The sequence below is a fragment of the Notamacropus eugenii genome, chromosome 5 (assembly GCF_028372415.1).
Source record: "Notamacropus eugenii isolate mMacEug1 chromosome 5, mMacEug1.pri_v2, whole genome shotgun sequence".
Lineage (NCBI taxonomy): Eukaryota > Metazoa > Chordata > Mammalia > Diprotodontia > Macropodidae > Notamacropus > Notamacropus eugenii.
The window spans coordinates 427157306-427174282 of record NC_092876.1 but is presented as its reverse complement, the minus strand read 5'-3'; the positions used below and the strand labels follow the sequence as shown (position 1 = coordinate 427174282).

At 37.5% G+C, this 16977-nt stretch overlaps 1 protein-coding gene across 1 annotated transcript in view; it reads right to left on the bottom strand.

Annotated features, from left to right (window-relative positions):
- The window catches only part of URB1 (URB1 ribosome biogenesis homolog), a 100153-nt gene that overhangs the window by 30237 nt on the left and 52939 nt on the right, over window positions 1-16977 (bottom strand). Inside the window, exons 22-25 of the mRNA XM_072615084.1 lie at window positions 15775-16627; window positions 14389-14587; window positions 9243-9426; window positions 1620-1678 (exon numbers count right to left, since the gene is read on the bottom strand). Of these exons, the coding sequence (XP_072471185.1) occupies window positions 1620-1678; window positions 9243-9426; window positions 14389-14587; window positions 15775-16627 (1295 nt within the window). The remainder of the gene's footprint in view (window positions 1-1619; window positions 1679-9242; window positions 9427-14388; window positions 14588-15774; window positions 16628-16977) is intronic.

Below are 16977 nucleotides of genomic sequence, written 5' to 3'. Positions count from 1 at the left end.
GAAAGAAACATTTCTTTCAGAAAAGAAAGAGCTTCTCCAATACTAACCTGCCTTCTCAGCCAACACCTCTTTTTCTTCCCATTCTATTTTTCACACCACATCAGGCCTTCTTCATTTTCAACTACTCAAATCTCCAAGTTATTTTGCAAACTCTTGTTCACTAAGACTTCATATTACACTGAGAAAGCAGGGTAGGCAAAAGCTGTTGCTTCCACTCTGTTTCCTTAATAAGGAAACAGTTTTTAAGCTACTCCTGAATTTCAGACCAACAATTTAGCTATAGGAAATTCTTTCTAGATACTGAATGACTTCCAAATCACATAAGGGAATACATGGTAAAGTGCTGTGGTGATGGTGAAGAAGGAAAAGTGACTCTCGATCTAATAACATTTAAATTAAGTAAAACAGTAACTATTAATATGATAGGTACTCAAAAAGGCTTTAATAGTACATGAGAGGATACTGGGTGGGATTACACACACGCGCGCACACACACACACACACACACATAGAGACAGACTGCACAGAGTGAATTGAAGAGGATGGGATCATATCTTAAAAAAATGAAATCAAGCAGTGAGAGAGAAATATATTGGGAGGAGAAAGGGAGAAATGGAATGGGGCAAATTATCTCTCATAAAAGAGGCAAGCAAAAGACTTTTTAGTGGAGGGATAAAGAGGGGAGGTGAGAGAAAAACATGAAGTTTACTCTCATCACATTCCACTAAAGGAAGGAATAAAATGCACACTCATTTTGGTATGAAAATCTATCTTACAATACAGGAAAGTGGGGGATAAGGGGATAAGCAGGGTGGAGGGGATGATGGAAGGGAGGGCATGGGAAGGAGGGAGCAATTTGAGGTCAACACTCATGGGGAGGGACAGGATCAAAAGAGAGAATAGAAGCAATGGGGGCAGGATAGGGAAATATAGTTAGTCTTATACAACACGACTATTATGGAAGTCATTTGCAAAACTACACAGATATGGCCTATGTTGAATTGCTTGCCTTCCACAGGGAAGGGGTGGGGAGGGAGGGAGGAAGAGAAGTTGGAACTCAAAGTTTTAGGAACAACTGTCGAGTACTGTTCTTGCTACTAGGAAACAAGAAATACAGGTAAAGGGGTATAGAATGTTATCTGGCCCTACAGGACAAAAGAGAAGATGGGGACAAGGGAAGGGAGGGATGATAGAAGACAGAGCAGATTGGTGATAGGGGCAATTAGAATGCTCGGTGTTTTGGGGTGGGGGGAGGGGACAAAAGGGGAGAAAATTTGGAACCCAAAATTTTGTGAAAATGAATGTTAAAAGTTAAATAAAAAATAAATTCAAAAAACCCCAAAAAAACCCCAACTAAATAAAAAAAAATAGTACATGAGATTTAATGAGTACATATTAATAAATATACATTAATCATTAACTGATGGTCATAATTAATAGTTATCATTATTAATGATAACTTCATTTTATTAAGGCCTTTATATTACTAAACATATAAACAGAATGATCTATTTTTACTTTGCATTCTCCCTCTAATCAACTGGGTTAAAGTGTAAATTTTACAATCAGTAAATCTCACAATCGAAGAAAATCATTCCAGTAAAATAAAACCGACTTACTTAAGCCCTATCTTCACAAACTTCTGCCAATCCACAGGATCAACTTCATTAACTGAGTGCTGTGTGGAAAGCAAAGAGAAACAATTAACATGATGGCAGATAATAAGGTACAATCTAATGGCATGCAGAGTTGTACGTGTTTCACTCTTCAGGAAACACTCTTGCATCTAGTTAGCAGAATGCTGAGTCAGGAAAACCTCAGACACTTAATGAATTACAGGACCTCTGGCAAGTCATACGATCTCTCTCTGTACCTCACTTTCCTCATCTATAGAGTGGGAATAATAATAGCAGTACTTTACTCAGCCAGCCAGAGGATCAAGTGAGCCAAACCTCAAAGGTCAGATAAATACTACTATTACCTATCAGACTCTGATCTCCTCCAGAGACTGCTTTTGGCTTTCTTTGTATTTTCAGCACTTAGCATAATATCTGGTACAGAGTAAGCATTTGGAAAATAAATGCGTAATGATAGACACTTGTTGACTGAAAACTTTGTATGCTGAATGGACTAAAATATTGAGTTGCACTGGAAAAAAAACTATTTATGTTGAATTCTTACCACCATGGTTTTTATTCTGCCCTCTAGCACCCTCACAAGTACACTGCCTCAATATTAAAGAGCTATTAAATGAGTAACTCATCTATAAATAAATCATAGCTCCCTTCTGCCTTGAGAGACAAACTACAGAAAGTCAATGATAAAGGTAGATTCTTAGAGTACATCCAATTGTTCTGAGTCACATGACAAAAATTTAAAAGTATATACTTTTAGGAAGAAGTGTTTGGCAATGGAAAGAGCACAGGGCAGAGAGACAGGAAGCCTTGGTTCCTGCCCTAGACCAACTGAGAAAGTCACCTCACCTCTAAGGGACTATGTGTAAGTTGAAGGAGTTCAATTAAATGATATCTAAGATACTTTTCCTACTCTATGTTTTTATCCAGTGTCCCTTTTTCAGTATCTATATAATTATTGATAAAAAAAAATGTGATAAATGAAAGCCATTTTGCTATAATAAAATAGTGTGAAACTGGTCAGGAAAAGCAGAATTAAGTTTAAAGAAATAAATATAGAACAAATGCAATAATTAAAATATCTGTTACAAATAATGATGAAAAAAACGCTATCATCTTTCCAAACCTCTTAGCCCACAGATGGTAAGGGGACTGGACAAGTGTCTAGAAGGAGATTACAGGGTCAGGAATTTAATCTGATTGCAGTTTTGGGTCCCAGTCCTAGGACAAGGAGGACCCTGGTCACTGTTCCAAGGAAGAAACACGTGCTTGTGGTTGCTCACAGATCATAGTGTGCCTCTCCCTATATCATACCATTCTGGAAGAACCAAAAACTTGTCAGTCCCCAGAATTATTTCTGAAAACTGCTGCACAAAAAACCTGAAACTTGGGATGCTCCCTTCTCCACTTTAGAAGCCAAGGTTCACTTTGCATAGCATTCGTTAAAAGTCAAGAAATAGGCTGAAAAAATGGAAAACAGCAGAAAAAGATCCTGACGACAGAAAGTTACTATGGTGATAGGGAAGCTCAAAACACAAACTTAGAAGAAGACAACAAAGTAAAAACTGCTCTACCCAAAGCCTCAAAGAAAAGTGTCAATTGGTCTCAGACCATGGAAGAACTTAAAAAGGATTTTAAAAATCAAGTAAGAGAGGTACAGGAAAAATTGGGAAGAGAAATGAGAGTGATACAGAAATCATGAAAAGAAGTTAACAGTTTGGTGAAAGCATTACCAAAAAAAGGCTGAAGAAAATAACATCTTAAAAACCAGAATGGGCCAAATGGCAAAAGATATACAAAAATTCACTGAAGAGAAGTACTTCTTAAAAAGTAGAATTGTTCAAATGGAAAAAGAGGTATAAAAGCTCATTGAAGAAAAAAACTCCTTAAAAATTAAAACTGGGCAAGTAGAAGTTAATGACTTTATGAGACATCAAGAAACAAAAAACAAAATCAAAAGAATGAAAAGTAGGAGAAAATGTGAAGTATCTCATTGGGAAAACAACTGACCTGGAAAATAGATCCAGAAGAGATAATTTAAAAATTTATTGGACTACTTGAAAGTCATGATAAAAAAAAAAAAAGCTGCGACATCATCTTTCAAGAAATTATCAAAGAAAACCGCTCTGATATTCCAGAGCCAGAGGGTCAAACAGAAATTGAAACAATTCACCAATCACCTCCTGAAAGAGATCTCAAAGTGAAAACTTCCAGGAGTACTATAGCCAAATTCCTGACCTTCCAGGTCAAGGAGAAAATATTACAAACAGCCAAAAAGAAACAAATCAAATATTGTGGAGCCATAGGGTAACATGAGATGTAGCATTACAATAAAGGATCTATATTAAAGGATCAGAGGACTTGGAATATGATATTCTGGAGGGCAAATAAGATAGGATGACAACCAAGAATCACCTGCCCAGCCAAACTAAGTATAATCCTTCAGGGGGGAAAATGTACATTCTATGAGAGAACTTTCAAACATTCCTGATGAAAAGACCAGAACTGAACAGAAAATTTAACATTCAAACACAAGACTCAAGAGAAGCATAAAAATGTAAAAAGGAAAGAGAAATCATTAAAGGATTTAATAAGGTTAAACTGTTTACATTCCTACATGGGAAAATGATACTTTTAACTCCTAGAAACTTTCTCATTATTAGGGAAATTGGAAGGAGTATACATAGACAGAAGGCATGAGTATGAGTAAAATATGATGGCATGATTACCTACAAAAAATTAAATTAAGGGGTAAAAGAGAGGAATATACTGGGAGAAGGAGGAAAGGGAGAAGTAGAATGGGTAAATTTTTCTGACAAAAAAGATGTATGAAAGTGCTTTTATGGTGGAGGTGAAAATGAGGGAAATGAGGAAGAGCATGTGAACCTTACTGTCATCATAACTGACTCCAAAACAGAATAATATACACACTCAGTTGGGTATAAAAAGTTATCTTACCATACAGGAAAGTAAGAGGGGAAGGGAATAAGAGAAAGGTGGGAAGAGGGAAGTACTGAAAGAAGGGAGGGCAGATTGGGGAAGTTAAAAGTTGGAAGCAAAACACTTTTGAGAATGGACAGGGTAAAAGAAGAAAGAATGTAATAAATGGAAGAAACAGAATGGAGGGAAATACGTAGTAATCATAACTGTGAAAAAAAATTTAAAGTAAATTTCTCTGATAAAGACTTCATTTCTCAAACACAAAGAGAACTGAGTCAAATTTGTAGAAATAACAGCCATTTCTCAATTGCTAAATGGTCAAAGGATATGAACAGGCAGTTTTCAGAAGATGTAACCAAAGCTATCAATAGTCATAAGAAGAAATGCTCTAAATCATTAGTCATTAGAAAAATGCAAATTAAAATTCTGAGATACCGCCTCACATCTATCAGAAATGACATTTTTTTAAAAAAATGCTACTTCCTAAAAAAGGAGCATAACACAAATGATTTTTAATAAAAGACAAACGAAGATCACACAACCAGGTGTAGCAGACATCTTCACACAATGCTCTATCACAGGGCATGACTGACTTCTGTGGGCATCAAGACGTTAGGTTAGGACGTACATGGGAAGGTTGGTAAAAAAGAATCCAGACTACTGAAGACCAAGGATAGAAACACTGACCACATCAGAGGTTGTTTCCATGACAGTCCTCTTAACTATTTCAACTCCCTGTCTGATAAAAACATTAGCAGGAGATACCATGACAGAACATTCTAGGGAGAAAACTGCAGGACTAGCTGGACCTACGTAATTCCCTCTAAGTGCTGCTCTCATGATGATGAACTAATGCAGCCACTTAGTAAATCAGTATTTTTTGCATAAGAAGAACAGAAAGCATAGATTATTCAAAGTGAACAAGTGTTCTGAAGAAACCACCATTTTTCTCTGCAGTTAATAATTAGATAGATTAAATTTAATGTCTTTAAATATCTGTATGATCTAAATATTTCTCTTCCTTGTTCTTTACTCTTTAATTTTTGCATTTCCATCGCTCTGATTTTCAAAAGCAAGCAATTCCAAGTATTTAAGTCCCAAAACATACAATATTAATCTTCTTAAAGTTACTTTGCATTTAATCTGATCTATCTGTTATGGTTTTACCTAATTGGTGTGCTCCTGAGAAATACTTGAAATTTTCTTTTGAATGGCTTATTTTTTAAAATTACATTTAACATAAAAAAAAAAGCCCACCAATGATCATTTCCATATATTTCTATCATAATTTGTTTTTTTAAAAAAATTTACAACAGAGATTCTATTTGTCTGTGTTTTTTTCCAAACTTCCTTCTGTTTTGTCTGCAAAATTTCTTTTTAATGCTTCAATAACTTTGACAAGGGAGGGGGACTGGGCAGGGGGAGACTAGGAGCCACAATAATGTTAGATTCCTGCCACCCCTCAGCCCCAATCTCTTTTGGAGCTCAGTGAGAGGTTAGGGTATATATGGATATTCTTCAACAGATGCTACATAAAAATACTAAACTGGTGACAACTCTAGGAACAGTAATTAAAAGGAAAGATTACTGGTTGGAGAAGCAGTAACAGGGATAATACACTGCATATAGCATCACCTAAGTAAAATTTGGGCTGAAATTTCAATTTTGACAAAAATTCATAGATTCTTTATGATTTTACAGGTCAATTTTTGTTTTGGGCATAATTTTATTCTTAAGTGCTCTGTCATGAAGCACAGAATCATCTCAGTAACATAATATGAAATGAAAGAATTACATGTCAATGCCCCGGTCTTCTGCGTTTGAAACAAGAACAATGACAAAACCAACAGAAATCATGTGATTATTTCAATAGATGCAGAAAAAGCTTTCAAAAAAATTCAATATCCCTTCCTATTAAAAACACTAGAGAACATAGGAGTAAGTGGAACTTTCCCTATGATGATAGCAGTAACTATCTAAAACTATCTGCAAGTATATCTCTAATAGGGATAAGCTAAAAGTCTTCCCAATTAGATTAGAGGTGAAGCAAGAATGCCCATCATCACCATTATTACTCAATATTGTTCTAGAAATGTTAGTTATAGCAATAAAAGGGGAAAAAGAGATTGAAGAAATTAGAATAGGCAATGAGGAAAGAAAATTATCACTCTTGCAGTGATAATTGCAGATAATATGATGACATATGTAGAGAATTCTAGAGAATCAACTAAAAAACTAATTGGAATAATTAATAATTTTAGCAAAGTTGCTGGATATAAAATAAACCCACATAAGTCATCAGCATTTCTCTATATTATCAACAAAGCCCAGCAGCAAGAAATAGATAAATTCCATTTGAAATAACTGTGGACAATATCAAATACTTGGGATTCTATCTGCCAAGACAAACCCAGGAACTATATGAACTTAATTACAAAACACTTTTCACACAAATAAACTCGTATCTAAACAACAGCAAAAATATCAATTGCTCATAGGTAGACTGAGTTAACGTAATTCTAAATTAATTTACTTATTCAGTGCCATGCAAATCAAACTAACAAAAATAATTTTATAGAACTAGAAAACAAATAATAAAATTCAAAACAAAGGTCAAGAATATCAAGGAAATTAATGAAAAAAATTGAAAGAGGGTAGCCTAGCCATACCAGATCTCAAACAGTCTTATTTGACAAGTCCACAGACCCAAACTTTTGAGAGGAAGAATTCGTGACAGGAATAGCATTAGAGCTGAAGGTTCACGTATGATATATCTTGTCTTTTCCACATCACAGAGCCAAGCACACAGTAGGGATTTAATAAAGACTGGTGGATTAAGTGACCCTGGGGAGGAATCTCCATGCCCCACAAGACCTGTGTGACTTAGACACCTTATGTTGGAAGCAGGAGCTCACAAGGCACAGTTGAGAAGGATAGTTAACACACTGGATGACAGTCGAGATCTGGCAAGATCTTGATGGGCTTTATCAAATAAAACTAAGTTTAATGGGAATAGATGTAAAATCTTAACCTGTATTCCAAAGAAATCAATTTTCTAAGCAGGAGAGGTGTTGTGGATAGCAATTTTATTTGAAAAAGATCTGGAGCGTTTAATGGACCACAAGCTCAACATGAGCCAACAATGTGATAGGGTTGCCAAAAACCCCCGCTTGCTCTTGGCCTACATTAAGATGATCCCAGCTTCCAGAATAAGAAGGTAACAATCCCACTGTCCTCTGTGCTTGTCCAGCCACATTGAGAAGAACTTACCATTTGACAAAAACTGCTGGGAAAACTGGAAAACTGTATGGCACAAACTAAGTTGGACCAACATCGCAAACCATGTACCAAGTTAAGATCAAAAAACGGTGACACCATAGAAGCAAATTAGGAGAGCAAGGAATGTACCCATCAGATATAGGGAGAAGGGAAAATTTTATGACCAAATGAGATATAAAGCATTACATAATGTAAAATGGATAATTTTGATTATGTTAAATTTAAAAGATTTTGCACAAACAAAACCAGTGTAACCAAGATTTAGAGAAAATCAGAAAGCTAGGAAACAATTTTTATGGCAAGTATGTCTTAATAAAGGTCTCATTTCTCAAATAATAGAGAACTGAGTCAAATTTATAAGAATACAAGTCATTTACAGTCAAAGGATATGAAGAGGCAGTTTTCAGACAAAGAAATCAAAGCTATCTATAGTCATATGCCCAAAAGGCTGTCAAATTGCATACTTTTTAATCCAGCAATACCACTTCTGGATCTGCATCCCAAAGAGATCCAAAGAGGGAAAAGAAACTATTTTTACAAAAATATTTACAGCATCTCTTTTCGTGATAACAAACAATTGCAAACTGAGAGGATGCCCATCAACTGGGGAACGGCTGAACAAGTTGCTGTATATGATTGTGATGGATATAAGAAATGACATAAGCAGGATGCTTTCAGAAAAATCTGGGAAGAAAGAGATGAACTGGTGCAAAGAGAAGCGAACAGAACCAGGAGAACATTGTACGCAGTAAGAGCAATACTGTCAGATGCTCAGCTGTGGATGACTTGGCTACGTTCAGCAACACAATAATTCAAGACAATCCCAAAGAACTCATGATGAAAAATGCTATCCACCTCCAGAGAAAAGACTGAGGGAGTCTGAATGCAGACTGAAGCATACTATTTTCAGTGCATTTTTTAAGCCTGTGTCTTCTTTAACAATGCAACTAATATGAAAACATATTTTGCATGATTGTACATGTATAACCTACATCAAAATGCTTACCATCTTAGAGTGGGGGTGAGGGAAGGGAGGGAGAAAATCTGTAACTTAAAATTTTTAAAAATGAATGTTAAAACTGTCTTTACATGTAATTGGGAAAAAGTAAGATATTTTTTAAAAAAGGAAAAGAAACAAGCAACAACGGCCACATATGTGTCAAAATGACTGAGGGCAGCTGTTTGACTGACATTTCCTTTCCATACCATGGCACGTCAAAGACTGTCACTTGTTGACAGCAGTGGTTCTTTGGGACACTGCTTCTTAGACTCCTATCATGGACTGTCATTGTTTTTTCCTATTAGGTCACAGAAATGTCAAACTTTTAAGTGGTAATTTAGGATAACTATAAAATGTTTCCTCTATCTGTGTAAGTAAAAGGAACTCACCAATAACTCATTAAGTCGTGACAACATAGACTTCTCTGCATCCTGGGTATTTTCTTCTTTGTTAGTACTGCTGTATGAGGCTGTTAGCCATTTTATACATGACCCCAACAAAGTCTTTTTCCAAACATCCAGCTCTTTCACAGATTTTTCCAGTACTAATGATATGGAATCTGATACAATCCAGCTGCAACAGATGGGAAACATGTCAAGAACTATAGGCTTACAGGATTTCACTCTTACAATTTACAAAAGTTTAGAACAGATTACAGAAGACATCAGCACACCCACGATGACTACATACTGTGCTGAAGACACCAGAGACAACATGTTCTTCTTCACTCTTTTGTTAAAAACAAGAGTATCACATTAAGGATAGGATTTGAGTAAGCAAAAGACAGAGACAGCAACATCACTGTAGTCTTGACGTCAAGTACAAAAACTTTGGCCAGTCCACAATATCTATGCACTGCAAACCCACCGAGCCCCTGCCAGTTTCTTCTCTTCTGGTAATATTTTTCATGGAAAAAAAATGAACTTTAGGTATAATAATTATAAGTAATTATTATGGAAGAAGGCAGTGTGGTAATACAAGGATTAAGAATCAGAGGCCTATTTTTAAGAACCGCCATCATTTACTAACATTTCTGGCCTCAGTTTCCTATTCTGTAATATGGAAAGAATGCCTGCACCATCTAGCTCACAGGACTGCTGTGAGCATCCCAAGGGTCTCTCTTTTAGGATTCAGCTCAAATCCCTTCTCCACAAAGCTTAACCTGAACATGCTAACTTGAAAATGAAGACCTATATCAACAGTTGGTACAACCTGGCTTAGCTGACCATTGTAACATCAATCAATAAGCATTTATTAAGTGCTGACTATGATACAAAGACAGAAGGAGAGTCTCTGTTCTCAAAGACAATTTAATGAGGAGAGACACATACATGTAGATACCTAGTTTCAACTGTCGATCACATAGAGACTGCTACCTCATTAAGAGTCAGGTAAAGGCTCAGATGCTATGACTGTAGCTTTAAGAGCCTAGGTGGACAAATGGGAGAAGACAGCTGAGAAATGGGTTAGAGAGAAGTATCTCTCACTATGGAGTCAGAAAGAAGGTGTAATTATCTATCAACAATGAGCGTTCACAGAAAGACTGTAGTCTTTCAAGATCTACTTGATAAACCATGTTGGCTGAAAGGATGAGCCTAACAAAAACTGGTCAAGACACAGGGAGGAAAAAGAAGACAAGATCCTCTTTTCTGTGGAAGCTGGCTTCAACTTGTCTGATAAAGGGGACATAAGAGAGGGACTTTTCTTAACATCTTGAGAGACGGCAAATGGAATAATCATGAATTTTCAGACAAGTGAAAAGAAGTCAAATCCTAACAGTACGGGAGTTTGAGACAATTCTGGCAATGACACTGGTCATCACCAATGTGGACTAAATATATATACATACATAAAGGCATGTATAACATACTAAACACATAACTTATGAAATATAACGTTATATTATGCTTATTATTGCTCTTGTTTGCTAATAAATTATATACAGAGTAATTTTAATGTTTAACTGGACAGCTAATATTTGAACAATGGGAGTAGGGGGACCCTGGGTACATTAGTTAATGAGAGGAGTTTGCAATTTTATTAATGAATAAAAGTATTCAGCATATCCCTGGAAGATTATAAGAGCATGAAATTAATAAGTTAAATATACAGCAAAGAGCCAAGGGACAGGCTGAAGTTTGGTGGCCTACGGATGAGTGTGGTCAAATCCTAGGACCTGTTTACAACTGATTTACAATTTACAATTGGGGCAAATACCTATAAACCTGTTATATATGTACATACAAAAAGAGACACAAAACCATTTGGAAGGAAGGCCCTAGCAGCAGGCTTCCTGTAGGAGATGGGACTCAAGCTGTGTTTTGAAGGAAGCCAGGGACTCTGGGAGGTAGAAATGAGGCAGGAGTGCATTTCAGGCATGGGATGGGGTAGGGGAGGGACAGCCAGTATCAGGGTTTAGAGATGGGAGACAGAGTACTGTGTATGTGCAATAGGGAGAAGGCCAGTTTGGCTGGACCATCAAGTGTGGAATGGAGAGTAATATATAATGAATCTCTAAAAACCAAACAACAGAGTTCAAATTTTATCCTAGAGGTGACTTTATACACTGAGAGTTTAGGGCAATGACACAGTTAAACCACTGACTTGCCATATGGAGAACTGACTGGAGTAGAGAGATATATACTTGAAGAAGTCCAATTAAGAGGCAAGAGATGCTAAATCACTACCAATTAAAGAAATGCAAAGGAAAATAACTCTGAGGTACCACCTCACACCTATCAGATTGGCAAATACGACAAGAAAAGACAAGGCAAATGCTGGAGGAGATGTGGGAAAATTGGGATACTAATGCACTGTTAGTGAGTCGTGAACTGATTCAACCATTCTGGAGAGCAATCTGGAACTATGACCAAAGGACAACCAAACTGTGCATACCCTTTGACCCAGCAATATCACTTCTAGGACTGTATCCCCCAAGGAGATCAAAAAAGGGAAAAGGATCTATTTGTACAAAAATATTTATAGAAGCTCTTTGTGTGGTGGCCAAGAACTAGAAATCAAAGGCATGCCCATCAACTGGGGAATGACTGAACAAGTTGTGGTATATGATTGTGATCTATTGTGCTATAAGAAGTGACAAGTAGGATGATTTCAGAAAAACCTGTAAAGACTTACATGAACTGATGCAAAGTGAAATGAACAGAATGTTGTACAAAGTAACAGAAATATTGTACAATGAAGAACTCTGAATAATTTTATTATTCTCAGTAACACAATGATCCAAGATAATTCCAAAGGACTTATGATGAAACATGCTGTCCATCTCCAGAGAAAGGCCTGGTTATTATCTGAATACGGACTGAAGCATACTATTTTTCCCTCCCTCCTTTCCGTCCTTCCTTTCTTTCTCCCTCTTTTGCTTTGAGTTTTCTTGTACAAAATGAATGCACATGTCTAACCTATATGAGATTGCTTACCATCTCAGGGAGGGGGGAGGAAAGGGCAGGAGAGAAGAATAGAATCTGGAATTCAAAACTTTCACAAAAAATGTTAAAAATTGTTTTAACATGTAATTGGGAAAGAATAAAATATAATTTTTAGAAAATAAAGAGTTCCTAGCCCTAAGGAAAAAAAGAGGCAAGAGGTGAAGAGGTGCTAAGTGGGGGACATAGTGACAAGGTGATGGAACCAAGGATGCTGCGGAGGTGGGTGTAAGATATGGATCACTGAATGGATACATGAGAATGAAGGAGAATTAGAAGTTGAGAATAACACAGAGGTTGCAAAACTGGGAGACTGGAAGCACAGTTATGCCCTCAAAAGAAATAAAGTTCAGAAGAAGGGTGAGTCTGGGGATAAGATAGTGAATTTCTGTTCTGGACATGTTAAATGTGATACTTTTGTGGGACATCCAGTAAGAAATCACAGAATGTAAGAGTTGGAAGAGATCCCTGCAGCCATCTGCTCAAACCCATAAATGCAGGGACTCCCACTACAAACGAGCACTAAGTAGTTCAGCACATACGACCAGAGCTCAGGAAAGAGATTAGGACAATATATACAGATATGAGAGATCATTAAATCAACAGGAAATGATGAGGTCACAGAGAATAAAGAAAGACGAGATTCCAGGACAGTCTTGGGTTATACACACAAGTTAGGGGGTGGCATAATGGTAATATTCTAGTGAAGGGACAGCTGGACAAGGAGGAAGAAAAGATAAAGCACTGTCACGAAAATCCAGAAAAGAGAGCGTATCGAGGAAGAGATGGTGTTCAGGGCACCAAGTATTACAGAGAAGTTTAGAAGAGAACTGAGAAAACGACATCACACTGGAGGATATTTGGAGACAGCACTTTCATCTGAATGAAGAGGCCAGGAAACAGACTGTAAAGGACTGAGAAGTGACTGAGAAGAGAGAAAATGGGGACAATCAGCGCAGACAATTTTTTCAATGAGTTTGGCCAAGATTACTTAGATAGTAGGGACTAATAATGGCTTTTTAACGAATACAGAATTAGGCATGTTTGTATTAGAACCAGCAGAGAGGGAGAGATTAAAGGTGGGGGGGAGGATGACTGTGGGGATAATCTACAGAAGAAAATAGGAAAGAAATAGAAAATGTTCTTACTAAGGAGAAAGGTCACCTCTTCAACAGAGACTGGAGCAAAGGAAAAGAGAACGGAGGACAGCTTCCAGGGACTGAGGCTTGGAGAAGAGGGAGCTCATTCACTGTGAATGGCTTCTTTTTTTCACTAAGGTAGAAAGTGAAATCCTCAGGTATGAGGGTGGGAGAGGGTAGTATGAGAGGCTTAAGGAGTGAAAGGGTTAAATGAAACACATTTATTAAATACTTGTATGTGTCAAGCTCTCTGCTAAGCACTGGGGATACAAACACAAAAGTGACACAGTCCCTGCTTGTAAGCGGCTTACAAATTCTAATGGGGGAGATGTACAAGGCAATGGCAGCTAGGGTCTAACAGCTGGCAGGGTAGGGAGGTAAATTAAGGGAGGAGTAAAAAGACAGTCATGTTCCAAAGAGCCTCATTTCTTCCTGGAATGTTGAACAGACAATTACCGTTTCACACTATCTTACATGTCCAACGACATTTTAAGTTCCCTGAGAGCAGGAATCATGGTATATATTTCATTAAAATTCTCTAACTGGCTAAAAATATCTCTTTCACATAAAAATACTCAATAGGCATCTATATTTTTCTTGTTTGTTTTTTTCCTGAATTCTCAATAAATTGTACCTAGGCATAGGCATATAACTACAGGCAGCAAGTCAACATTAAAAGCATTCAGGAATGAAGATGTTAATGGGAGTCCTCTCCATAGAAATAACTCAGGACCAAAGGGCCAAGATATTCCAAATTTCTTCCTAGCTCAAAAAACATGGATACATGTAAGCTTAAAATGAAGAATATCCCAAAATTAATTTTCAACTGTTCAACTCTCCCTCCCATTTCCTCCCTAAACCCCTCACTTGTGTTCTCTTTTTTGGGGCCCACTTTTAATTTTTACATACTAAAGGGTCTTTCTGATGGGCCATCACTGATCTGTTCAGCTTACCTCCTGAATTTCTCTGGTCTCTGAAGAATGCTGGGCAGCTGGTCAATGAGGAGTTTAAGCTCCTTTTCTCTTGAATATGGAACCAATTTAGAAAGGACCTCTTCTTGCATCCCAAGACCCCAAGGACCATCTCCTAGAAGACTGTTTTGAAGTTCTTTCCATAGGGCCTTTTTCAACACATTCATGACACCTCTAGAAACTGGGGCACAGATAAACGTGAAAAATAAGAAAGTCGACTACAGCTTGCTCCTCAAGCCCCCTAGAATGCCCTTATAGAACAAAAATGGGTACTTTCAGGCTTACTAACAGTAAAAATCTTATACATGCTATGAAGACTATCATGACTGGCCTCTAAGTATCCTTTCTAGACCAAAATTATTTCATTTGTTTCTGAAAAGTACAGGGTGACAGGAGTATAAAGTAAAAACTGACATCAGCCTTCTTGTGCTTTAAAAAGAAAAACATCATAAATGGTCATTTGACAGACATTTATTAAGTGCTCATTAGCTAACCTGATGCTATACAGAAGCAGAGTAATTTACACCACTCACCAAAAGTTACAGAATATCAAATGGAGATTAAATTCTACCATTCTACCATAAAACACCATAAAAAATTCATGTCTACTTACTCATTCTTAGAATCAAGTAGAAGACCATAGGATAGTTAGTGGAAAAGGGTCTGGGAAGGACAAAAGGTTAGTCTATGGCATAGACATAATTTAAAAGGAAGAGTCATGCATAGAGTCTATGGCAAGGCATGACTTCCTATTAACTGGAAATTGCCCTAAAAGCTGAGATGGTTGGAGAACCGAGGCATGGATCTTCTATAAGGCTACCACAAAGGGTACAGGCCTTAAAGAAACATAGTGCCTCTGGCATTGCCTTTGTCTTCTCTTGTTAACCTACTCATAGATGAAGCAACCAAGAACATGTATAGAACTCAAAAAGTCACAAGCGCCTCCTCTAACTTCATGTTATAGGATCGTGCCACAGAAAGACAAGAGTTCTGTCTCTAAAGTAGGAGTTTTAAAAAACTTTGTGTCATAAACTCTTTTGGCTGTCTGTCTGGTGAGGCCTATGGACCCCTTCTCAGGATAATGCTTTTAAATAATAAATTAATTAATTAATAATAAAAGGAAATGCTAAATTTTAGTTAGAACATAGTAAAAATAAAGATGTATTCTTTTTCCACCACAGTTCACAGATATCCCCCACCTAATCCATCCACAGGTAGTCAAGGGATTCCAGGGTTAAGAACTCCTACTTTAAAGAGTTTGTTTAGAATAAGGACCATACTCAGCTAAAATCTAGTAGCTTAAAGATCTGGGATTTAAAAAATGTTAAACATAAATTATTTCCCAATCAAACTTGGAATGTGATTTACCTTTGGATGGACGTGTAAAGTCTCCCTCCATACAAGACTGCAAATAGGTATGGATGAGTGGAAGAAAGAGGCTGATGTTTTCTGGAAGGCAGGGCTCTAGGCCCTGCAAGCACCACAACTCAAAGTGTAGCAGGTGGGTACTACTTTGCTGAATCAACAAAGCTACAATGGAAAGAGAAATTTCTGTCTTGCGAGTTAGACAGTAGGTCAATAAATCTAACTCAACCACGTGGACCAGAACTGGGTCTTTCTCTAAAGCCTGGAAGAACACAGTCTCTAGTTCTTCAATGCCTAGTGCAGGCAACAAGGCACTCATTCCCTTCACATATTCCAGGGACAATAGTAATTCTCCTTGCTGGGGTTGTTCCTGGTAGCATCCAGTGATTAGTTGTTTGAGGATCTCCCCTAGAAAGCTCAGATGTTTTCCTTTTTGGGGAGATTTTTTAGATCCCTGACCTAACAGAGTCGATTTGGGAAGGGCCAGGAGGGAAAGTATAACATCCCTAAGTTGGGCTCTATCCACGTAAGGATGTAGTTGGTACAAAGCTTCCAGTTGAGCTGAGGGTTTCCCATATGCAGTAGGAGGGCCTATCTTCAGGATCTGTAGTTCTTTCAAGACACTCTTAGTAATGGCTTCCAAATACTTGGAAAGGATGTCCAGGCGATGCATGTCTTGCAGAATTGGGGCACTCACTTTCAGCAGTGAGAGCACCCCAGCATTCAAGTGAGTTGCTAGGAGCTTTACAAGGACTGGATTGAGGGCATGTGAGGGAAGAGTCTGCTGCTCCAAGGCCAAGTACCAGCTCTCCAAGGTGGGGTGTCTGAAGATCACTATCAATACATCTTCAAGGGTCTGAAATACAGCACATATAACAACATACACAAATCTGATCAGTTAATTAAATCGTTCTTATCATTTCTTTGTTCTGTTCAAAAACCTACAATGGTCCCTACTGTCTCCCAAATAAAGTCCAACTTTCTTAGCCAAGTCCTTGAAAACAAATCTCAATAAGCCCCTTGTGAGTGCAAGTAAGGTCGAATTTGTTGTTTTTTTTTCTTGTAGTTCAGTTTCCCAGGCTCATGCTAAATTGTAAACATCTGAAGGATTAAGAGACTGTAACCTACTGTGACCTAGGGGTGGAGTGTGTTGTGTTCTTTGCTACCCCTGGGGATGTGCTATGTTAAGGGAAGACCTGGGTCTTG